The sequence below is a fragment of the Oncorhynchus masou genome, chromosome 21 (assembly GCF_036934945.1).
Source record: "Oncorhynchus masou masou isolate Uvic2021 chromosome 21, UVic_Omas_1.1, whole genome shotgun sequence".
In the NCBI taxonomy this organism is placed as follows: domain Eukaryota; kingdom Metazoa; phylum Chordata; class Actinopteri; order Salmoniformes; family Salmonidae; genus Oncorhynchus; species Oncorhynchus masou.
In genome coordinates, this window is record NC_088232.1 from 39,837,433 (window position 1) to 39,863,820 (window position 26,388).

Sequence of the window (26,388 nt, forward strand, 5' to 3'; positions counted from 1 at the left end):
CAACTGTATCTCCTGGACATTGTCCGTTGATTAGCTCTAGCAGCCAGCCAGCCAGCCAGCCAGCCAGCCAGCCAGCCAGCCAGGCAGGCATTGTATACAGTAGGCCATTCTGCTGCTCCCAGCAGGGTTGGCTCAGGTGTTATTGAGTAGGGATGTGGAGCTATTGTTTAGGGAGCCACACAGAGCCCCCCCCCCCCCCCCGTCTGACTGAGACAGAGGGAACAAATGTCATAAATCATCCATAATCCACCACACTGGATAGGAGAGGAGAAAAGGGGAGACATCACGCTTCACATAATCTGCCCTGCTCACAAATCCACCATACGGGTGACAGATTAACATTAGCCTGACATCTAGGCTACGATTTTCCAGTCAACACACCGGGACCCAGAAAAGAACCTGTAAATGTGAAATACTTGAAAGGAAAATATTTCTCCTGGCATCTCTCTTTTCAGGTTCAGTTTACTGTGTTACAGAAGAAGTGTATTTAGCATATTACTGTTATATACCTGTGTAGTCAATTTAGCGGGAATGTAAATTCACCTGGGAGAACCATTTTTAATGGGAGTCTGGGGGCATCCACCCCCTGCAGAAATGTGACAATAAATTCTGTATTTTGGTGTGCTCTGAACTGCATATGGAATGAATAGACTTTCAAAAAGAGTTGTTCTAAAACATTTCACAAACCGTCTTTTCTCTGTCCTCTTGCATTGTGTCCAGGTGGTCTCTAAGGACTTCATGGCTATGAAGCGCTCCCAGCTCTATGGGATGGGCAACAACCCCTACTCTCAGCAGCAGCAGGGTGGGCCCTATCCCAACCAGCCATACGGATCGCCCACTCCACACCGATACCCAATGGGGATGCAGGGGAGGGGCCAGGTGGGCATTGGCGGGATGCAGTACCCTCAACAGCCGGTATGTACACTATGTCCACATGAGGAAGATGATTCATAATTGTGTTCTGTTGCACACTCGCTCCCTAGGGCCAGGATCTTTTCCAGACCATCTGATGTGACAGGAACCTCCCCAGGCCCTTTTCTTCCCTGATGCTTGACACTTGATTTAAGTGTACATTAATACCAAGCCATTTTGTGTTCTCTGAGTGTATCATGTCAAATGGTACAGTAGAGTGTCAGATTGGTTAGTAAGTATCTCAGTGTGATTGAGAAAGCATCCTCTGTACAGTAGATTACAGGAACTGTCACAGTTGTCATAAATGGCATTGCAATGGATATTTGTTTCTCATTTGGAACAATATCTGTATTTCTTCGAAGGATGGCATGTTTAATTTCAGATCTAACCCAAAGTGCCACGCAGTGCCGCCTCTGATATTTCTGTGGCTCGCACCTGGAAGTGGCAGTTCATCAATGCGTTCCCCATATCCTCCCTCTGGAATGGGCTGGTTGCTGTCTTTAGTGTGATGAAACCAAACCCAGTACTGGAGGAGTCATTCTAACAACAGTCAACATCTGTCTCTCACAGCCAACAGCCGCAATTCACTAATATAATGATTCAGTGTTCCAAACAATGATGTGTTTGCCCTGGCTAACGCACCCTAAAGTCAATCCCATTTGGAGTGTGTGTGTGTGTGTGTGTGTGTGTGTGTGTGTGTGTGCGTGTGTGCGCGTGTGCGCGTGTGCGCGTGTGTGCGTGTGTGCGTGTGTGCGTGTGTGTGTGTGTGTGCGCGCGTGCGTGTGTGTTTGCGTGCATGCGTGTGTTAGAGATGGAGTCTTGTCTCTGTACACAGACGAGGACAATGGCTCAGTCAGTTTGGTTGGTTTTTAAACAACTGTGTTTGGTGCCAAAGCAGGCCAGTCTATTCTATAATTAGCCTGACCTGATGGTCAGAGTTTTAATGTGCCTCGCCAAGGTTTGTTGCACACATGGTGAGAGCAGATATGATATTGAGAAGGACAGACAGACAGTCTTTATTCTTTCTGATTACATTTATATTATAAACCAGGCATGGGGAACTGGCTTACAGGCCCTAAAAAATAAATACAAATAATAATAATAATAATAATAGTAAAAATTGCATGAAATTAGTTTTACAATTGCAAAATCTTCTGTCCGCCCATGGCAAAAAGTGTAGAATTGTAGCATTCTTGCTTTAGAACTTCAACATTTTCTTTACACCCCGTGGCAAAATGCTTAGAATTGCACAAAAATTAACTCTAAAAGTCTAAAAACTTTGTCTCCGGGGGCTACTAAGATGTTTTGCTCTCAATGTGCCTAGGAGCCTTGCTCTGGGCGCATACCGAACAGGAGGAGACATAAACCTTAACGTCCCTTGCCAAGGTAGGCCACCAATACCTCCCCCGAAGGCTCCCCACTGTCCTCCTCACCCCAGGGTGACCCGAGGAGGGTAGGACGTGAGCCCACCGAATCAGTTGGTCCCGAACACCAAGCCGCACGTACTTCCGCCCCGCCGGACACAGAGGAGGCGCAGGTTCCGCCCGTAACGCCCGCTCGATGTCCGAGTCCACCTCCGAAACCACTGGTGCTATCAGACTTGAGGCGGGAAGGATGGGAGTAGGTTCGGTGGACCTATCCTCCGTGTCGTAAAGGCGGAACAGTGCGTCCGCCTTCACGTTCTGGGAGCCCGGTCTATATGATAACGTGAACCGGAATCGGGTGAAAAATATGGCCCACCTTGCCTGACGTGGGTTCAGTCTCCTAGCTGCCCGAATGTACTCCAGATTTTGGTGGTCGGTCCAGATGAGAAAGGGGTGTTTAGCGCCCTCAAGCCAGTGTCTCCACACCTTCAGAGCCCTGAGCACCGCTAACAACTCCCGGTCCCCCACATCATAGTTACGCTCCGCTGGGCTGAGCTTCCTTGAGAAGAAAGCGCAGGGGCGAAGTTTTGGTGGCGTTCCCGAGCGCTGTGATAGCATGGCACCCACCCCAGCCTCGGACGCGTCCACCTCCACTATGAATGCTAGAGAGGGGTCCTGATGCGCCCACACGGGTGCATCCGTGAACAGCGTCTTCAACCTGTTGAAAGCTCCGTCCGCCTCTGCTGACCACCGCAACCGCACCGGGCCCCATCTTCAGCAGTGAGGTAATTGGAGCCGCTCTCTGGCCAAAACCCCGGATAAACCTCCGGTAGTAGTTGGCAAAACCCAAAAACCGCTGCCCCTCTTTTACCGTGGTCGGAGTCGGCCAATTACGCACGGCCTTACGGTCACCCTCCATCTCCACCCCCGAGGTGGAAATGCAATAACCCAGAAAGGAGACGGCTCGTTTGGAGAACACACACTTCTCAGCCTTGACGTATAGATCATGCTCCAGCAGTCTACCAAGCACCTTGCGTACCAGAGACACATGTGCGGCGTGAGTGGCTGAGTAGATCAGAATGTCATCGATATAAACAACCACTCCCTGCCCATGCAGGTCCCTGAGAATCTCGCCTACAAAGGATTGGAAAACGGCTGGAGCATTCTTTAACCCATACGGCATGACGCAGTACTCATAGTGGCCCGATGTGGTACTAAATGCGGTTTTCCACTCGTCTCCCTTCCGAATACGCACCAGGCTATACGCGCTCCTGAGATCCAATTTTGTGAAGAACTGCGCTCCCTGAAATGATTCCACTGCCGTAGCAATGAGAGGTAGTGGGTAGCTGAACCCCACTGTGATGGCATTTAGACCTCTATAATCAATACACGGACCCAAACCTCCCTTCTTTTTCTTCACAAAAAAGAAACTCGAGGAGACGGGTGAGATGGAGGACCGAATGTACCCCTGTCCCAGAGACTCCGTGATATATGTCTCCATAGCCAACATCTCCTCTTGGGACAATGGGTACACGTGACTCTTGGGAAGCGCAGCGTTTACCTGGAGATCTATCGCACAATCCCTTCCCGGTCGATGTGGTGGTAATTTAGTCGCCTTCTTTTTACTGAAAGCGATTGCCAAATCGGCATACTCGGGGGGAATGCACACCGTGGGACCCTGGTCTGGACTCTCCACCGACGTGGCACCGATGGAAACTCCCAGACACTTTCCAGAACACTCTTCTGACCACCCCTGGAGAACCACCTGTCTCCACGAAATTTTAGGATTGTGACGGGCCAGCCAGGGAATCCCGAGCACCACTGGAAATGCAGGCGAATCAATAATATAGAGACTGATATGACTCCCTATGATTCCCCTGCGTTACCATGTCCAGTGGAACCGTGAACCGTGGTCTCCCTGACCACCCCTGACCCTAATGGCCGGCTATCTAGGGAGTGCACGGGAAAGGGAGAATCTATCGGCACAAGCGGAACACCTAATTTAATAGCGAGTCCGCAATCCATAAAGTTTCCAGCTGCGCCTGAATCGACTAGCGCCCTATGCTGGGAAGAGGGGAAAAATGTCATGAAAAAAATCAAGACAAACATGTGACCAACAGGGGGTTCTGGGTGAGTTTGGTGCTGACTCACCTGGGGTGATCGAGAAGTGTTCCGCCTGCCATCTCGACTCCCAGACGGACCCCCCCAGCACCGATCGGCCGTGTGTCCTCTCCGACCACAGCTGGTGCAGGGGGAGCCTCCTCCTCCGGTACCCCTCGGCACAGCCCCTCCCAACTCCATCGGAACGGGAGTGGAGGTGCTGGGTGGTGGAACACACAGGACCCTCTCCGAATGCCCGCGGGCAGCCAGCAGATTGTCCAGACGGATGGACCTGTCAATCAGCTCATCCAGGGAAAGAGCGGTTTCCCGACACGCTAGCTCCCTGCGGACGTCCTCCCGGAGTCTACACCGGTAGTGGTCGATAAGGGTCCTGTCGTTCCACCCAGATCCTGCTGCCAAGGTCCGGAACTCCAACGCGTAATACTGGGCGCTCCTCTTCTCCTGCCGCGGAAACGGCGGGAAAACTCTGGGTAGTGCTCCTTCGCTGATTCTGGGCCATTCCAGACTGCGTTCGCCCACTCCAGAGCACGACCCGTGAGGCAGGAGATGAGGACACTCACCCTCTCCACTCCCGAGGGAGTGGGTCTGACGGTGGCCAGGTACAGTTCCAGCTGGAGTAAGAACCCCTGGCACCCCGCCGCCGCTCCATCATAAACCCTCGGGAGCGTAAGACGGAGGGTGCTGGAGTCGGGAGTTGGGGAGTCCTGAGGTGGGGGGAGCCGAAGGTGGAGAGAGGAGACCACTTCTCTCCCATCGGTCCATTCTCTCCATCACCTGATCCATAGCCGTTCCGATCCGGTGGAGAACGGGGGTATGATGTAAAACCCTTTCCTCCATCGATGGGAGTGGATTGGCTGTTGCTCCTGCTGACTCCATTCCTCAGGGTGTGGGATTCTGTAACGTTCTAAGTGTAGTGGGTGAGAAGTCAGGCGCAGGAAGCAAAGAGTTCAGGGTAGTGCTACTTTAATGCACAAAACGGCGAACATAAGCCAACCCCACGAAAACACAGGGCGTATAACAAAACAAACGCCCCAGACACGGGGACTTAAACTGTCCAGCAAAACCCACGAAATAGGAAAACACGTAACCCACAGACGTGCACACAAGTTACACAAAACAGAATGTCACAATAATAAATCCCGCACAAAGAACCAGGCGGGCCGGCTGACTAATAAAGCCTCACTAATTATACCCAACTCAAAACAGGTGTACTCAATAAACACATAAGGAGGGGGAGGAAAGAATCAGTGGCAGCTTGTAGGCCGGCGAGAACGACCGCCGAGCGCCACCCGAACGGGAAGGGGAGTAACCTTCGGTCGGAGTCGTGACAGGTATGGACTGCGAGTAAGGATGACAAAAGGAAGAGAATTTACCATTTACTAGGAATTTATTCCTTCACACGGTAATATGGGGAAAAGAGGCTGGACGGAACCAAAGCGAAGAAAGTAAATCTCAAACCCCCTCTCCTACCTTACCTGCCTACCCACTACCTACCTAATTTAGCACCAACTGGTGCCCTAACCAAAATACAGGGGGTGGTCCGCCCAAGTCTTACCTAGTGTGCCTAGACAGTGAATATACTATGGGTATATGTATGCCCGCGGGCCTCTTGCCTAAGCACTCCCTAGGTGCCTTCCCTTCCCCCTTGGGAACAAATGAAACAGAATATTAAACAATCCACTTCACAACAAAACTGAGAAAAAACTAACTCAGGCCATTAATTAAAGAAGCTCTGGCAAAGCAACAAACACAGAACATACCAAAGCTGCTACCAACAACAACAACTAACATAGTACATACCAACGACCAACATGCTATACCCCTCAGCCATCAACCTCCTCTCTCAGCAATGATCTATATCACAATCAATCTCTCCCCTGAACAACAGAACACTGGCTTTTATAGCTTCAGAAGGCATTGGAAATTGGAGACAGCAGCGTCCTGACGAGAGAGTGGGGTCAGCTCTCCAATTAATTGTGGAGTCGGCCAATCAGCTGCTGGGGGATTTCAGGAAGCCATCTCCTGAAACACACTCAAATACACAAACTACAATGATTTACTCTCCCATTCTCATGTTCAATATGATTTACTCTCCCATTCTCATGTTCAAAATAATTTACTCTCCCATTCTCATGTTCAATATAATATAACATAATAATAATATATCCCATTTAGCAGACGCTTTTGTCCAAAGCGACTTACAAGTCAGCTGGGGCCACTACCATTCTCATGTTCAAAATGCCATTTACTCTCCTCCCATTCTCATGTTCAATATTATTTAATTCTCATGTTCAATATGATTTACTCTTATTCTCTCCCATTCTCATGTTCAATATTATTTACTCAATTCTCATGTTCAATATGATTCTCATGTTCAATATGAATTACTCTCCCATTCTCATGTTCAAAATGATTTACTCTCCCATTCTCATGTTCAATATGATTTACTCTCCCATTCTCATGTTCAATATGATTTACTCTCCCATTCTCATGTTCAAAATAATTTACTCTCCCATTCTCATGTTCAATATTATTTACTCTCCCATTCTCATGTTAAATAGGATTTACTCCCATGCTCATGTTCAAAATGATTTACTCTCCCATTCTCATGTTCAAAATTATTTACTCTCCCATTCTCATGTTCAATATGATTTACTCTCCCATTCTCATGTTCAATATGATTAACTCTCCCATTCTCATGTTCAATATTATTTACTCTCCCATTCTCATGTTCAAAATGATTTACTCTCCCATTCTCATGTTCAAAATTATTTACTCTCCCATTCTCATGTTCAATATGATTTACTCTCCCATTCTCATGTTCAATGTTCAATATTATTTACTCTCCCATTCTCATGTTCAAAATGATTTACTCTCCCATTCTCATGTTCAAAATTATTTACTCTCCCATTCTCATGTTCAATATGATTTACTCTCCCATTCTCATGTTCAATATGAATTACTCTCCCATTCTCATGTTCAATATTATTTACTCTCCCATTCTCATGTTCAATATTATTTACTCTCCCATTCTCATGTTCAATATGATTTACTCTCCCATTCTCATGTTCAATATGAATTACTCTCCCATTCTCATGTTCAAAATGATTTACTCTCCCATTCTCATGTCCAATATGATTTACTCTCCCATTCTCATGTTCAATATGATTTACTCTCCCATTCTCATGTTCAAAATAATTTACTCTCCCATTCTCATGTTCAATATTATTTACTCTCCCATTCTCATGTTAAATAGGATTTACACTCCCATGCTCATGTTCAATATGATTTACTCTCCCATTCTCATGTTCAATATTATTTACTCTCCCATTCTCATGTTCAATATGATTTACTCTCCCATTCTCATGTTCAATATGATTAACTCTCCCATTCTCATGTTCAATATTATTTACTCTCCCATTCTCATGTTCAAAATGATTTACTCTCCCATTCTCATGTTCAAAATTATTTACTCTCCCATTCTCATGTTCAATATTATTTACTCTCCCATTCTCATGTTCAAAATGATTTACTCTCCCATTCTCATGTCCAATATGATTTACTCTCCCATTCTCATGTTCAATATGATTTACTCTCCCATTCTCATGTTCAAAATAGTTTACTCTCCCATTCTCATGTTCAATATTATTTACTCTCCCATTCTCATGTTAAATAGGATTTACACTCCCATGCTCATGTTCAATATGATTTACTCTCCCATTCTCATGTTCAATATTATTTACTCTCCCATTCTCATGTTCAATATGATTTACTCTCCCATTCTCATGTTCAATATGATTAACTCTCCCATTCTCATGTTCAATATTATTTACTCTCCCATTCTCATGTTCAAAATGATTTACTCTCCCATTCTCATGTTCAATATTATTTACTCTCCCATTCTCATGTTCAAAATTATTTACTCTCCCATTCTCATGTTCAATATGATTTACTCTCCCATTCTCATGTTCAATATTATTTACTCTCCCATTCTCATGTTCAATATGATTTACTCTCCCATGCTCATGTTCAACATGATTTACTCTCCCATTCTCATGTTCAATATGATTTACTCTCCCATTCTCATGTTCAATATGATTTACTCTCCCATTCTCATGTTCAATATGATTTACTCTCCCATTCTCATTTTCAATATTATTTACTCTCCCATTCTCCTGTTCAATATTCCATGTTCATTATTATTAGATCCCAGGGTCTAGCCAGCATGGCTGGGGCTGTGTCTGTGTGTGTGTGTGTTTGAGTCTGTGTGTGCAGACTGACTGAGACTACAGACCACATCAGAGACTTCTTTCTACAGTTAAGCTGCTGCTACTTCTGCTGTAGGCTGCTTTTGGCTCACTGTGGTGACATCAGCACGCTCGGGCGCCACATTAACACAGGCATCAGAGACCTACTGTAATGCAGTGAGTAGAGAGATGTAGATGGGAAACACGCACGCAGGCTAGCAATCACACAGATACACATAAGTGGGGATGCGCACACACAACGCACGCACATGCACGCACACCTTTCCATGACTGTGGACTCACTTCCAGAATATGTTGTGTAAAACACACACACACACACACACACACACAAAACAAATTCCACACGAATTCCATTTTGGTCTTATGAAAATCAAGCTAATTACATGGGGAGAAAGACCATAGAGCCGCACAGAGCTGCAATGCAAAAATAATTAGCTAAATTATTGTTATCCCTCGTTATGGCCAAGGGAGTCCAAGGGAGCTAACTTCTTAAGTTATACTTATCTGGTGTTCACATTAAAGTGGAAGGCACCACAGTGAATTTGTGAAATATAACCAACTGAAAGTAATGAGTTTATATCTGGGGAGATAAAAGTGTTTGAATCATCAGATTCATGTTTACAGTGTCACGAGCAAGACAAATGGAGACTAGGTGATGAGAGAGAAGGTCAAAGAGCAGAAAATACAGCTTCTTGTCTCTTCTCTGGTTCGTGCTGAAGCCAGTGTGGACCTGACAGAGACAATGCATTTTTTCAACATTTTGGCAATTGAATGCTAACTATTTTTGGCTTGGAAAAGGCTCAAAAATCATTAGAATGTCATTATTTCATAATGTATTTAATGTTTAAAAACTGTATCCAAACCGAAATCTGTGATAATTTTTTTAATCATCGAAACCAAACCAAACCGACCTCAAAAAGCACTAATCGCTCAGCAATACTCCCAGGCCCACATTGCCCAGTGTTAAGAACAGAAATAGTAGATAAATAATATTACATTGTATTGAATCATATTGTATTACACACTTCAGGGCCGGATTCAGAAATCATTGGCCCCGGCAGGCACGCAATAATTTTCTGTAAACAAATCCTTGTACCAAGATGCACTTTGATGCATGGTACATTTACTGTTGAGGAAAAGGCCACTTAATAATAAAGCCATATTAACATTTGCGATGTGGTATAGGCTATAGTTGAGTGGAGGCGTTTTTAGGATTTCCACACATGGGGAACATTTGCTTGCAGGGTACACATTTTTTTTTCATGCAATTCTACATAATTTACAGTTATTTATTTAACCTTTATTTAACTAGGAAAGTCAGATAAGAACAAATTCTTATTTACAATGACAGCCTACATGATAGAAGACATTAGCTGAATCTTTTTTAATACTACAAAAATGACCGAAATGAGTGGCTAAATACACTGACTATACAAAATATTAAGAACACCTTTTTCCATCACATAGACTGACCAGGAGAATCCAGGTGAAAACTATGATCCCTTATTGATGTCACTTGTTAAATCAATTTTTAACTGACCTGCCTAGTTAAATAAAGGTTAAATGTAAAATAATGTATCTAATAATTAGTATAGATCCACTGTCAATGAAGACTGCAGACATTGGCCCCGTGTCGTCCGGTATGTCCTTGTCCCATCGCGCTCTAGCGACTCCTTGTGGCAGCCGGGTGCATTCATGCTGACTTCAGGTTGGCAGCTGCACGGTGTTTCCTCTGACACATTGGTGCAGGTGCCTTCCGGGTTAAGCGAGCAGTGCGGCTTGGCGAGTCGTGTTTCAGAGCTCCTGACTTTCTAGGGAGTTTTTCCTAGCCACTGTGCTTCTACATCTGCATTGTTTGGAGTTTTTGTCTGGGTTTCACTTTGTGACATCGGCTGATGTAAAAAGGGCTTTATAAATACATTTGATTGACTGATCGATTGATGGGACAAGACTGTAATTACCAAGTAGATATCACGAAATTGGGGAGAAAAAAGGGGTAAAAAGAAACATGAATAATAATAATTTCCAATCATATTTTGGAACAGTGAGTGCAGATAAAAACTCACGTTGGAGCAATAAAATAACTAAAGTATTTTGGTCCTGTCCCAGATTCAGTGCATGGAAATACGTTAGCAACAACTGTTATCTTTTAGTATCCTTCCCGCTTCTGTCCCCATAATTCATATGCACCGTGGCCGAAGTGCTTGCTTACACACGCAGCTATGCAAGGTTGGCTACAGGAGAACTTACATTGTATTTACTATTTCAAATGGCTGCTAATCGTCTTCTGCTAATCGTCTAATCGTCTTCTCTCTCCGTATCTTTTATCGGAAAACAGTGACATTTAGTGCCTTCTTCCCTTGATGTCCTCTATACTGGGCAGCCTTGCCCTTTTCCACTTTGCGTAACTAACTTTTCCACCAGCTCCTTCTGTGACATCAAGCTCCGTATAAGGGCATATCATGACATTTCTACGTAGCAGGGTCTCCACCACGAGGGCAAACATGGGCAGTTGTTACCTATATCCTCGGCTGTGGCAGTAGGCTACATAAAATAGTGATGATTAATAATCACAAATGTTTTAGGTGGAAAAGTACACATTTCTGACTCAAAACCGATAGTACCTTTATCCAAAAAAGGCAAATTCTGCCGTCTGCTTTCAATACAACACTGATTTTTTAAATCATGAATTCACAGGCAACCGAGCAGAGCGAGGCCTGCATCCTGCAACGTCAGTAGTCACATGACCTGTTTTGCTGTTTCAGTACAGCACTACAGGGAGAGAGAGAGATATAGAGGGAAAACTCAGCTGAACTAGTTTCAATGTATGGAATCACTTGGGAGTTTCTGGATTTTGGATAAAATTCCCCTTTAAATATTTCAGTAAAATTATCATCCTTTTTTACCCCCAGTAAGAAACTTCTAGCCATTGGATGCTAAAAGATAAGAACTGCTAACTAACTGTCAAGAACAAAAACAGTCAACAAAGTACAGAACCCTAGAAATCAGCCGAAAGCCTTCTAGTGGATAAAGTAAGAACACACACACACACACACACACACACACACACACACACACACACACACACACACACACACACACACACACACACACACACACACACACACACACACACACACACACACACACACACACCCGTCCCCAACTCTCCTCAGCAGTCTCACACAGTCAATTAAAGTGATCTGTCTCTCCCACCTCTCCTTTAAACAGCCATGGTAGGCAAGCAGGAGGCAAGCAGGAGGCAAGCAGGAGACAAGCAGGAGGCAAGCACGGGTACTAAACTATGTTTTATCTCTGAAGGAAAGCCTCCGCCCTCAAGCAAATGTGGCGCTGCGTTCAGTCAGGTAGAGTAAGTGTGTGTGTGTGTGTGTGATGTGACAGAGGAGGTCCACAGGAGGCAGAACAAACAGCGCAGGGAGCCAGGCAGAAGGACCTGTCTGATGACAGGACGAGACGGGTGTTTGTTTGGAAGTAGAATGAACTTGAAAGTAAAAAGGCTGTCAATTCCACTGTAATTTCCTGTGATGTCAAAGTTGGCAGACAGAAAGGAAAAGGAATTTGAAGGAAACGTTAGCGTTTGATGTATCAGAGGGGAGGGGGAGAGATTGTCTGTGAAATGAAAGAGGGAAAATGTGTCAACAAGCCAGTGAGGAACCATTACCTGTGTCTGCTGCTTGTTCTGACACAGACTCGCCTCGGCCAAGTTAATAGAATCCAACCATTAGACTGGAGTAGAAATGTGGCTGTGGCCAGCGTCCATTCTTCCACTGGTGAAGACCTCTGTCCTATCTGCTTGCCTTTTCTTTCTACTGCTACTTGGAAAGCTTTTCATTCAAAGAAACGTGTTTTTTCCTCTCTTCTGTTCGTACATTCAACCTTGAAGTTGTTTTTTCTGGTTCCTCCTGCACCATAAAAAAGTGTATCCCACTCTCCCAGATGGGCTCCCATCACCTCTGTGTCATGGTTATCGACTGCAGGGAATTGGTGGGTAATTTATGGCATTGATTGAGGCGTGTTGGTGAGGAACACTTGGAGCCGGTGTAATCACTAAGGAGCCTGGCGGCTGTCTCGGGGGTTAATGTACTGAGCGCTGGTCAGCCTGATGGATAGCTGAGAGGGACACATCAATTACAGCAGGAAGTCAGAGAGGACCGGGGCTGGTGAGGGCCCATGGTGGGGGCCGGTGGAGGATGGTGGAGGCCGGCGATGGGGGCCGATGGCCCTTTGAAAGGCTTTTTGAAATGTTGAATGCTGCTCTTCAAAGTCCTCCTGCTTCTCCTGCTTCTCTACCCCTCTCCTTCTCATCTACCACTCTCTCTAACCCTCTCCTTCTCATCTACCACTATCCTCTACCCCTCTCCTTCTCATCTACCCTTCTCCTCTACCCCTCTCCTTCTCATCTACCACTCTCCTCTACCCCTCTCCTTCTCATCTACCACTCTCCTCTACCACTCTCCTTCTCATCTACCCCTCTCCTCTACCTCTCTCCTTCTCCTCTACCCCTCTCATTCTCCTCTACCCCTCTCCTTCTCATCTACCACTCTCCTCTACCCCTCTCCTTCTCCTCTACCCCTCTCCTTCTCAACTACCACTCTCCTCTACCCCTCTCCTTCTCATCTACCCCTCTCCTTCTCACCTACAACTCTCCTCTACCCCTCTCCTTCTCACCTACCACTCTCCTCTACCCCTCTCCTTCTCATCTACCCCTCTCCTTCTCATCTACCCTTCTCCTCTACCCCTCTCCTTCTCCTCTACCACTCTCCTCTACCCCTCTCCTTCTCATCTACAACTCTCCTCTACCCTCTCCTTCTCATCTACCCCTCTCCTTCTCCTCTACCCCTCTCCTTCTCCTCTACCCCTCTCCTTCTCCTCTACTCCTCTCATTCTCATCAACCACTCTCATCCACCCCTCTCATCCACACCTCTCCTCTACATCTCTCTTCCATCCCTGTCATCCACCCCTCTCCATCTCTCCTCCATCTCTACCCCCTTCTCCTTCCCCTCATCCACCCCTCTCCTCTCCCCCTCTCCTCCATCCCTCTACCACTCTCTTCTACCCCACTCCTTCTCATCTACCCCTCTCCTTCTCATCTACCACTCTCCTCATCTACCCTTCTCCTCTACCCCTCTCCTTCTCATCTACCACTCTCCTCTACCCCTCTCCTTCTCACCTACAACTCTCCTTCTCTCCTTCTCATCTACCACTCTCCTCTACCCCTCTCCTTCTCATCTACCCCTCTCCTTCTCATCTACCCTTCTCCTCTACCCCTCTCCTTCTCATCTACCACTCTCCTCTACCCCTCTCCTTCTCATCTACAACTCTCCTCTACCCCTCTCCTTCTCATCTACCCCTCTCCTTCTCCTCTACCCCTCTCCTTCTTCTCTACCCCTCTCCTTCTCCTCTACTCCTCTCATTCTCATCAACCACTCTCATCCACCCCTCTCATCCACACCTCTCCTCTACATCTCTCTTCCATCCCTGTCATCCACCCCTCTCCTTTGCATCTCTCCTCCACCCCTCTCCTCTACCCCCTTCTCCTTTACCCCTCTCATCCACCCCTCTCCTCTCCCCCTCTCCTCCATCCCTCTACCACTCTCTTCTACCCCTCTCCTTCTCATCTACCCCTCTCCTTCTCATCTACCACTCTCCTCATCTACCCTTCTCCTCTACCCCTCTCCTTCTCATCTACCACTCTCCTCTACCCCTCTCCTTCTCACCTACAACTCTCCTCTACCCCTCTCCTTCTCATCTACCACTCTCCTCTACCCCTCTCCTTCTCATCTACCCCTCTCCTTCTCATCTACCCTTCTCCTCTACCCCTCTCCTTCTCATCTACCACTCTCCTCTACCCCTCTCCTTCTCATCTACAACTCTCCTCTACCCCTCTCCTTCTCATCTACCCCTCTCCTTCTCCTCTACCCCTCTCCTTCTCCTCTACCCCTCTCCTTCTCCTCTACTCCTCTCATTCTCATCAACCACTCTCATCCACCCCTCTCATCCACACCTCTCCTCTACATCTCTCTTCCATCCCTGTCATCCACCCCTCTCCTTTGCATCTCTCCTCCACCCCTCTCCTCTACCCCCTTCTCCTTTACCCCTCTCATCCACCCCTCTCCTCTCCCCCTCTCCTCCATCCCTCTACCCCTCTCCTCTACCCCTCTTCTCCTCTCCCCTTCTCCTCCACCCCTCTCCTCTGCTCCTCTCCTCTCCCCCTCTCCTCTCCTCCACCCCTCTTGTCCACCCCTCTACCCTGGGACCCAAGGCATAATTTCCAAACCACAATTAAAACAGGAGACATTAAGAGGGATGGAGAGAAGGATAGAGGAAAGTAAAGAAAGAGGGAAGGATGGAGTGAAGAGGACGGCGGTACGGTGAAGCAGCCAGGAGATGTATGGAGGCTGATTCATTAAGGTTCCTCTCGCTGCCGAATAGATTACGTTTCAGGATCAATTCAATTAGTGGGAACCCTGCGCACGTCAGTGGCTCCAATGGCCCGCTCTCATTTGTTACTTTTATTACCTACTGTTCTATAGGCCCCAGCCAATCAGCCGTGAGGAGCAGGACGCCATGTGTTCATTAGCTACAGATAAAAACGTCTTTGCACGCCGTCCCTCACACAGCCAACTTGTTGGTTTTCCCTTCAAGCCCAGCGTCAGTTGTATTGAGGTACAGTTTGCCTGTCTCCTGTTTTTGAAGCTGACCCCATTTTTGTGGAGCGTAGTAGAACAATGCTACTGTCGTTGGCCTAAATTGGTGAATTGAATCCAGATTCAACATGCCCTCCCTAATGCTTTGGATTCAGACAGATTTCTAATACAGTCACTAATGGCCGATAGTGGGAGTACGTTCTCTCTGTGTGTCATAATGGCCAATGACTCTGATAGCTGATGGCTCATTACTCCCAGAAGCAACAACACTCACTGTGATATTTTTGATTGCCTTTATTTGTGCTGAAAGCCTACAAACAGCAGGACAGAATAAAGACAGTATCTGCCATTTAGCATCGTGCCAGATGGAAAGAGAGGGGGGGGTTAGAGAGAGAGAAAACAAGAAAGAGAGAAGTAGAAGGATAGAGCGATTGTGTGTGGGAGAGAGAGTGGGAGAGAGAGAGAGATTAGGGCTAGATTAGTTTGGCTGTGCTGAGATTCATCTTTCTCTCGCTCCACATTACAGATAGATTTATACAGGTCAGGTCTGCCTTTACAGACCACAGTTTGTCTTGCATTTAGACTGGGCTAAATACTGCCGATATTCACACTCTCCCATCACATCCACTCTCTAGATACTTGGAGGAACATTAATAAGCATCAATTAATTATTTATAAGTAGTGTGTACTAGGTAATAGAGTATTTAAGCATATTTAAACATCTACCATGTATGAGAGCATGTAACACGCATTATACACATTGATTAGTATTGTACAGGGAAGATGCAAGATGGTCGCCTCGCTTGGCGTTCTTAGGAAACTATGCAGTATTTTGTTTTGTTATGTATTATATCTTACATTGTTACCCCAGGAAATCTTAGGTTTTATTACATACAGCTGGGAAGAACTATTGGATATAAGAGCAACGTCAACTCACCAACATTGCGACCAGGAATACGACTTTCCTGAAGCAGATGGACCACCACCCAGGACAATGGAGCTAATTCCAGTAGGCGATCCAAAACAACAACGCCTCAGAAGAGGCAGACAGAGCGGTCTTTTGGTCAGGCTCCGTAGATGGGCACATCGCACACCTCTCCTGAGTATACTACTAGCCAATGTCCAGTCTCTTGACAACAAGGTAGAAGAAATTCAAGCAAGGGTTGACTTCCAGAGAGACATCAGAGATTGTAACATTCTCTGTTTCACGGAAACATGGCTGTCTCATGGCTGTCTTCCCCTCACCAAGATGGCCATCAAGGAACTTCACTGGACTCTAAGTAAACTGGAAACTATATATCCGAGATCAATGTTACCTAAATTTTATCAGCATATTGATTGCATGACACATAGGGCTAATACTCTCGCCATGCTACTCTAACTTCCACATTGCATGCAAAGCCCTCCCCGCCCTCCCTTCGGCAAATCCAACCACGACGCTATCTTGCTCGTGACGGCTTATAGGCAGAAACTCAAACAGGATGTACCAGTGACGAGAACCATTCAACGCTGGACTGACTACGCTCCAAGATTGTTTTGATCACCCGGACTGTTATATGTTCCAGTCAGCCACAGAGAACAACATGATCTATATGCTGCCTCGGTGAGTGCATTTATAAACAAGAGCATTGGCGATGTCGTAACCACTGTGACTATTAAAACTTACCCTAACTAGAAACCGTGGCGGCAATCGCGCAAAACTTAAAGCGCAATCCACCGCATTTAACCATGGAAAGATGACTGGGAATATGATTGAATATAATCAGTGTAATTATTCCCTCCGCAAGGCAATCAAACAAACAAAATGCCGGTACAGGGACAAGGTGGAGTCGCAAGTCAAAGGCTCAGACATGAGACTTATGTGGCAGGGTCTTCAGGAAATCATGGACTGCAAAAAGAAAACCAGCCACGGCACGGACACCGACGTCATGCTTCCAGACAAACTAAACACCTTCTTTGCCCTCTTTGAGGATAATACAGTGCCACCGTCGCGGATCGCTAACAAAGACTGCGCTCCCCCCCACTCTCCTTCTCAGTGGCTGACGTGAGTAAAACATTTAAACATGTTAACCCTCGCAAGGCTGCTGGCCCAGTCTTCATCCCTAGCTTGCATCCTCAAAGCATGCATAGACCAGCTGGCTGGTGTGTTTACAGACATATTTAAATTACACCCTATCCCAGTCTGTTATCCCCATATGCTTCAAGAGGGCCACCATTGTTCCTGTACCCAAGAATGCAGAGATATTCTAAACTAAGTGACTACCACCCCGTAGCACTCACTTCTGTCATCATGAAATGTTTTGAGAGGCTAGTCAAAGATCATATCACTGCCACCTTACCGACCACCCTAGACCCACTTCAGTTTGCATACCGCCCCAACATGTCCACAGATGACGCAATCGCCATCACACTGAACACTGCCCTGTCCCATCTGGACGAGAGGAATACCTATGTAAGAATGCTGTTCATTGACTAGGCCCTGGGTCTCAACCCCTCCCTGTGCAACTGGGTCCTGGACTTTCTGACAGGCCGCCCCCAGGTGGTGAAGGTAGGAAACAACATCTCCACACAAGGGTGTGTGCTCAGCCCTCCCCTGTACTCCCTGTTCACCCACGACTGCGTGGCCATGCATGCCTCCAACTCAATCATCAAGTTTGCAGACGACACAACGGTAGTGGGCTTGATTACCAACAACGACGAGACAGCCTACAGCGAGGTGAGGGCACTCAGAGTGTGGTGTCAGGAAAATAACCTCTCACTCAACGTCAACAAAACAAAGGAGATGATCGTGGAAACAGCAGACGGAGCACCCCCCTATCCACATCGAAGGGTCAGCAGTGGAGAAGGTGGAACGTTTTAAGTTCCTGGGCGTACACATCACAGACAAATTGAAATGGTCCACCCACACAGACAGTGTGGTGAAGAAGGCGCAACAGCTCCTCTTCAACCTCAGGAGGCTGAACAAATTTGGTTTGTCACCCAAAACCCTGACAAACTTTTACAGATGCACAATTGAAAGCATCCTGTCGGGCTCTCTCACAGCCTGGTATGGCAACTGCACCGCCCTCAACCTGTGGCTCTCCAGAGGGTAGTGAGGTCTGCACAACGCATCACCGGGGGCAAACTACCTACCCTCCATGACACCTACAGCACCCGATGTCACAGGAAAGATCATCAAGGACAACAACCACCTGAGCCACTGCCTGTTTACACCTCTATCATCCAGAAAGTGAGATCAGTACAGGTGCATCAAAGCTGGGACCGAGAGATTCAGAAACAGCTTCTATCTCAAGGCCATCAGACTGCTAAACAGCCAACACTAACTCAGAGAGACTGAAAAACAGTTTCTGTCCAAGGCCATCAGAATGCTAAACAGCCATCACAAACTCAGAGAGGCTGTTGCCCACATTGAGACCCAATCACTGGACACTTTAACAAATGGCTCACTAGTCACTTTAAACAACACCATTTTAAATAATGCCACTTTAATAGTTTACATATCTTACATTACTCATATCATATGTATACACTGTATTTTATACCATCTACTGCACCTTGCCTATGCCGCTCGGCCATCGCTCATCCATATACTTACATGTACATATTCTCATTCACCCCTTTAGATTTGTGTGTATTAGGTAGTTGTTGGGGAATTGTTCGATTACTTGTTAGATATTACTGCACTGTCGGAAACTAGAAGCACAAGCATTTCGCTACACTCGCATTAACATCTGCTAACCATGTGTATGTGACCAATAACATGTGATTTGATTACAGTAAGTGTTATGCTTGTCATCTTTCTTATTCTCTGTTAATGTGTTTCTAAATGTGATCGTCTCAGACATGCGCTGTTAGATCTGCACTGTCACACTCAAAGAACTAGAATGACGTTCTATTTGTATGGTCACACTCACAGAACTAGAATGACGTTCTATTTGTATGGTCACACTCACAGAACTAGAATGACGTTCTATTTGTATGGTCACACTCACAGAACTAGAATGACGTTCTATTTGTATGGTCACACTCACAGAACTAGAATGACGTTCTATTTGTATGGTCACACTCACAGAACTAGAATGACGTTCTATTTGTATGGTCACACTCACAGAACTAGAATGACGTTCTATTTGTATGGTCACACTCACAGAACTAGAATGACAGAACTAGAATGACATTCTATTTGTATGGTCACACTCACAGAACTAGAATGACATTCTATTTGTATGGTCACACTCACAGAACTAGAATGACATTCTATTTGTATGGTCACACTCACAGAACTAGAATGACATTCTATTTGTATGGTCACACTCACAGAACTAGAATGACATTCTATTTGTTGGTCACACTCACAGAACTAGAATGACATTCTATTTGTATGGTCACACTCACAGAACTAGAATGACATTCTATTTGTATGGTCACACTCACAGAACTAGAATGACATTCTATTTGTATGGTCACACTCACAGAACTAGAATGACATTCTATTTGTATGGTCACACTCACAGAACTAGAATGACATTCTATTTGTATGGTCACACTCACAGAACTAGAATGACATTCTATTTGTATGGTCACACTCACAGAACTAGAATGACATTCTATTTGTATGGTCACACTCACAGAACTAGAATGACATTCTATTTGTATGGTCACACTCACAGAACTAGAATGACATTCTATTTTTATGGTCACACTCACAGAACTAGAATGACATTCTATTTGTATGGTCACTAGAATGACATTCTATTTTTATGGTCACACTCACAGAACTAGAATGACATTCTATTTGTATGGTCACACTCACAGAACTAGAATGACATTCTATTTGTATGGTCACACTCACAGAACTAGAATGACATTCTATTTGTTCTATTTGGTCACACTCACAGAACTAGAATGACATTTGTATATTTGACATATTTGGTCACACTCACAGAACTAGAATGACATTCTATTTGTATGGTCACACTCACAGAACTAGAATGACATTCTATTTGTATGGTCACACTCACAGAACTAGAATGACATTCTATTTGTATGGTCACACTCACAGAACTAGAATGACATTCTATTTGTATGGTCACACTCACAGAACTAGAATGACATTCTATTTGTATTCTATTTGTATGGTCACACTCACAGGTCACACTCACAGAACTAGAATGACATTCTATTTGTATGGTCACACTCACAGAACTAGAATGACATTCTATTTGTATGGTCACACTCACAGAACTAGAATGACATTCTATTTGTATGGTCACACTCACAGAACTAGAATGACATTCTATTTGTATGGTCACACTCACAGAACTAGAATGACATTCTATTTGTATGGTCACACTCACAGAACTAGAATGACATTCTATTTGTATGGTCACACTCACAGAACTAGAATGACATTCTATTTGTATGGTCACACTCACAGAACTAGAATGACATTCTATTTGTATGGTCACACTCACAGAACTAGAATGACATTCTATTTGTATGGTCACACTCACAGAACTAGAATGACATTCTATTTGTATGGTCACACTCACAGAACTAGAATGACATTCTATTTGTATGGTCACACTCACAGAACTAGAATGACATTCTATTTGTATGGTCACACTCACAGAACTAGAATGACATTCTATTTGTATGGTCACACTCACAGAACTAGAATGACATTCTAGAATTTGTATGGTCACACTCACAGAACTAGAATGACATTCTATTTGTATGGTCACACTCACAGAACTAGAATGACATTCTATTTGTATGGTCACACTCACAGAACTAGAATGACATTCTATTTGTATGGTCACACTCACAGAACTAGAATGACATTCTATTTGTATGGTCACACTCACAGAACTAGAATGACATTCTATTTGTATGGTCACACTCACAGAACTAGAATGACATTCTATTTGTATGGTCACACTCACAGAACTAGAATGACATTCTATTTGTATGGTCACACTCACAGAACTAGAATGACATTCTATTTGTATGGTCACACTCACAGAACTAGAATGACATTCTATTTGTATGGTCACACTCACAGAACTAGAATGACATTCTATTTGTATGGTCACACTCACAGAACTAGAATGACATTCTATTTGTATGGTCACACTCAAAGAACTAGAATGACATTCTATTTGTATGGTCACACTCACAGAACTAGAATGACATTCTATTTGTATGGTCACACTCACAGAACTAGAATGACATTCTATTTGTATGGTCACACTCACAGAACTAGAATGACATTCTATTTGTATGGTCACACTCACAGAACTAGAATGACATTCTATTTGTATGGTCACACTCACAGAACTAGAATGACATTCTATTTGTATGGTCACACTCACAGAACTAGAATGACATTCTATTTGTATGGTCACACTCACAGAACTAGAATGACATTCTATTTGTATGGTCACACTCACAGAACTAGAATGACATTCTATTTGTATGGTCACACTCACAGAACTAGAATGACATTCTATTTGAACACTCACAGAACTAGAATGACTATTTGTATGGTCACACTCACAGAACTATGACATTCTATTTGTATGGTCACACTCACAGAACTAGAATGACATTCTATTTGTATGGTCACACTCACAGAACTAGAATGACATTCTATTTGTATGGTCACACTCACAGAAGTAGAATGACATTCTATTTGTATGGTCACACTCACAGAACTAGAATGACATTCTATTTGTATGGTCACACTCACAGAACTAGAATGACGTTCTATTTGTATGGTCACACTCACAGAACTAGAATGACATTCTATTTGTATGGTCACACTCAAAGAACTAGAATGACATTCTATTTGTATGGTCACACTCAAAGAACTAGAATGACATTCTATTTGTATGGTCACACTCAAAGAACTAGAATGACATTCTATTTGTATGGTCACACTCAAAGAACTAGAATGACATTCTATTTGTAGAATGACATCATTTGTATGGTCACTCACAGAACTAGAATGACATTCTATTTGTATGGTCACACTCACAGAACTAGAATGACATTCTATTTGTATGGTCACACTCAAAGAACTAGAATGACATTCACACTCATAGAATGACATTCTATTTGTATGGTCACACTCACAGAACTAGAATGACATTCTATTTGTATGGTCACACTCACAGAACTAGAATGACATTTATTTGTATGGTCACACTCACAGAACTAGAATGACATTCTATTTGTATGGTCACACTCACAGAACTAGAATGACATTCTATTTTTATGGTCACACTTCATTTGTATGGTCACAGAACTAGAATGACATTCTATTTGTATGGTCACACTCACAGAACTAGAATGAACATTCTATTTGTATGGTCACACTCACAGAACTAGAATGACATTATATTTGTATGGTCACACTCACAGAACTAGAATGCCATTCTATTTTTATGGTACACTCACAGAACTAGAATGTATATTTGTATGGTCACACTCACAGAACTAGAATGCCATTCTATTTGTATGGTCACACTCACAGAACTAGAATGACATTCTATTTGTATGGTCACACTCACAGAACTAGAATGACATTCTATTTGTATGGTCACACTCACAGAACTAGAATGACATTCTATTTGTATGGTCACACTCACAGAACTAGAATGACATTCTATTTGTTCACAGAACTATTTCTATTTGTATGGTCACACTCACAGAACTAGAATGATGTTCTATTTGTATGGTCACACTCACAGAAGTAGAATGACATTCTATTTGTATGGTCACACTCACAGAACTAGAATGACGTTCTATTTTTATGGTCACACTCACAGAACTAGAATGACATTCTATTTGTATGGTCACACTCACAGAACTAGAATGACATTCTATTTGTATGGTCACAATCACAGAACTGGAATGACATTCTATTTGTATGGTCACAGTCCTGTAGTGGCTGACGGGACCTGACAGGTCACAATGTCACTGTCGACACCCTTTACCAATGCAATGACAGAGTCAGCGTTTACAGCCTCTAATCTAGCAGTATGGGATGTGTTCTATGGCAATGTGCAGTATAGTCTGCTGTCCTAATGTCAACCACTAATGATATGGTGCAGTGTTTGACTAGCAATGTGTGGTTTGCATTCACAGCGTTCAAGAGTAATTGACACAAGTTATGCCTCTACACTGTATGGGTGATAAAATATGACTTTCAACAGAGGAAAATGGAGATAAAATGGCACAAGATAACATTCTACATTCTGTAGGTTACTATCAGTAATATTGTTTTTCTTTTAAATTGATTTTTGCTCTTGTGTCAGATGGTAAATGAATTGAAGATAGTTTTTTTGTGAAATTGGTTGACTCCAAAGAATTCCAGTTGGCAGAGATACTGTATGCATGAGAGTGATATTGTTGGGGTAGATGGTCAAGAGAGGTGAGGGAGTTTAAATCTCTAGTTGCCAGTCAGATGAGCTAGTCTCTCTCTCTCTCTGTCTCTCTCTCTCTCTCTCTCCCTCTCTCTCTCTCTCTCTCTCTGTCTCTCTCTCTCTCTCTCTCTCTCTCTCTCTCTCTCTCTCTCTCACTCTCTGGCTCCCTCTCTTCCTGCCAGGTTTTAAAGACACTGGGAAATCCTTCAGTCCTTCCTCTGCTAGCTGGATCACAGGCTAAATTCCTCCACTCTAAAGACTAGGGCTTATTCAGCCTGGACCAGGGGACTGAGACCATTTTCTGCTCATGAATCATATTCCCTTTCCTCTCTCCTTTCCCTCGTCTGAGTGGTTTTTTTCTCACTCTTTTTCTGGGCCTCAGAGTGGGGTCAGGAGTTTAGTGGGTAAAACATTTGAATCGGTGGAACCAGCCCAGAGCTTGGAGGTGCACAGTGCTGCTTCCACATAACAGAGCATTATTAACCTCTCCTCTCTCTCCTCAGACATCTCCATTACAGCCCCCTGCACTGCACCGCACCACAGCCAGTTAGCAATACCAACCAACAACTGTCTGCCTGTCTGCCCTGGTTTTTATCCATTGATTGAAGCGTTAGAAAAGGGCAGAACAGAGAGGCACAGCACAGCGTCTCAAACACAGACACCCACACCACACACACCCACACCACACACACAAACACACACACCCACAACACACACACACACACACACACACACACACACACACACACACACACACACACACACACACACACACACACACACACACACACACACACACACACACACACACACCCACACACACACCCACACAAACACAAACACAAACACACACGCACGCACACACACACACACACACACACACACACACACACACACACACACACACACACACACACACACACACACACACACACACACACACACACACACACACACACACACACACACACACAGCAGCCTCTGAGCGGAAGGAAACAGCAGTCAAGGCTAAAGGAACACAATACAACACTGTCCAATTCACTCAATCAATGAAATACTATCAGCTCCCAGTCATTTAGCCAGTGTCAGTCTCAGGCTCGATTAAAGCTGCAGACGTAATGTTGACATCAGGCCAATATGAGCCAGGCTGCAGCACTGTTGATTTAAGAGGTTTAATGGAATGGAAACAGACATTTGATAGTGATGTTTTTCAGGATCATTTTTGCATTGAAAATATTTTATAACCGTAAACATTAATACATCAGTTAAAGGTGGGGCCAGGGAAAACTCTGGCCTCATGTTATAGACTACAACTAGGGCTCAGAGTTTTTCCTGGTCAGTTAATGTGGTCAGAAAAATCTGTTAATACATTAATAATAGCTCTGGGGAGAGTATCCCCCCCCCCCCTATCTGGTGATGCTCTCCAAGGGCAGCTCATTCTTGAGGTGTCAAGTGGCACGATAGAGAGAGGAGAAGAGATAGAAGAGGGAAACAAAAAATCGAGAGAGTCAGAGAAGAGGTGCTGAGAAAAGGGGACAGAGAGAGGAGGAGAGAGAGATAGGAGAAGAGGGGAGGAGAAAGAAAGAGGAGAAGAGAGGATAGAGAGAGAGAAGAGAAGACAGGAGGAGAGAGAGGACAACAGAGGGGAGAGAGAGAGGAGAAGAGGGGTCTAAAGGAAGGGAGAGAGGAGAAAAAGTGAGGAGAGAGAGAGAGGAGAGAAGAGGGGATGAGGGAGAGGAGAGGAGAGAGAGGAGAAGAGGGAAATAGGGAGGGGAGAGAGAGAGAGAGGAGAAGAGAGAAGAGGAGGGGGAATGGAGATCAGAGGAGGCAGTTGGAGGTTAGTCACCTTGGCAGCCACGGTAGGCCATGTAATCTCCCCTATGTTTAATCATGAGCTCAGATTGTTGATCGCCTCAGCGGCCAGGGTGCATCTCATTTTGGGGTTCACCGCTGCCCCTGCACGCACACACATTTATGCAGGGGAAAATGAAAAGGGGGCTATAATGCAGCTTTCTATCTAACTCCATATCAGCAGCCTATAGTACTAACTCAGAGAAACACCTGAGGGTATCAGCTCCTCACCTGACCTGAACTTACTGGCTGATGGGGCTTTCATCTAGAAACATCCTGTTAACCTTGGTTAACAGCTCTGACTATGAGGTTGGCTCAGTACGCACGTCTGTTGTTGAAAACGGAAGCTAGAGAGAGAAAGTCAATGGTATTTCATCTGAGGTGGAACTGATTGTGCATTGACATGGTGTATTATAGACCTAGCTGTACTGTACTGCAGATGATATAGTTTATGGTGTTGCTTGTGGTTTCCAGTTCTCTTTCATCTATGTGGTTCCTCCGGTCTCTCTCCTTCTCTTGGACCCTGTTGTGACTCAAAGCAGTTATCCTCTCTTTGGGTGTTCCCTCTCTCCCTTTCCACCCCATTGACTTTCTCTCTCAAGCTTTCGTTTCAATTCTCCTCTTTCCCCCTCTGTCTCCCACTCTTTCTCTCTCTCTCCTCTACCCATCTTCCTCTCGGACTCTTCCACACTCTCCCCTCTCCCCCTATTCCTCTCCCTCCTCTTCCTCTCTCTCCCCCACATCCTTTCCCTCCTCTCCCTCCTCTTCCTCTCT

At 44.8% G+C, this 26,388-nt stretch overlaps 1 protein-coding gene across 2 annotated transcripts in view; it reads left to right on the forward strand.

Annotated features, from left to right (window-relative positions):
- LOC135508341 (AT-rich interactive domain-containing protein 1B-like) overlaps positions 1-26,388 on the forward strand; it is a 322,882-nt gene that overhangs the window by 34,949 nt on the left and 261,545 nt on the right. For both annotated transcript variants that reach the window (XM_064928452.1, XM_064928453.1), the window contains exon 2: positions 721-915. In XM_064928452.1, the coding sequence (XP_064784524.1) occupies positions 721-915 (195 nt within the window). The remainder of the gene's footprint in view (positions 1-720; positions 916-26,388) is intronic.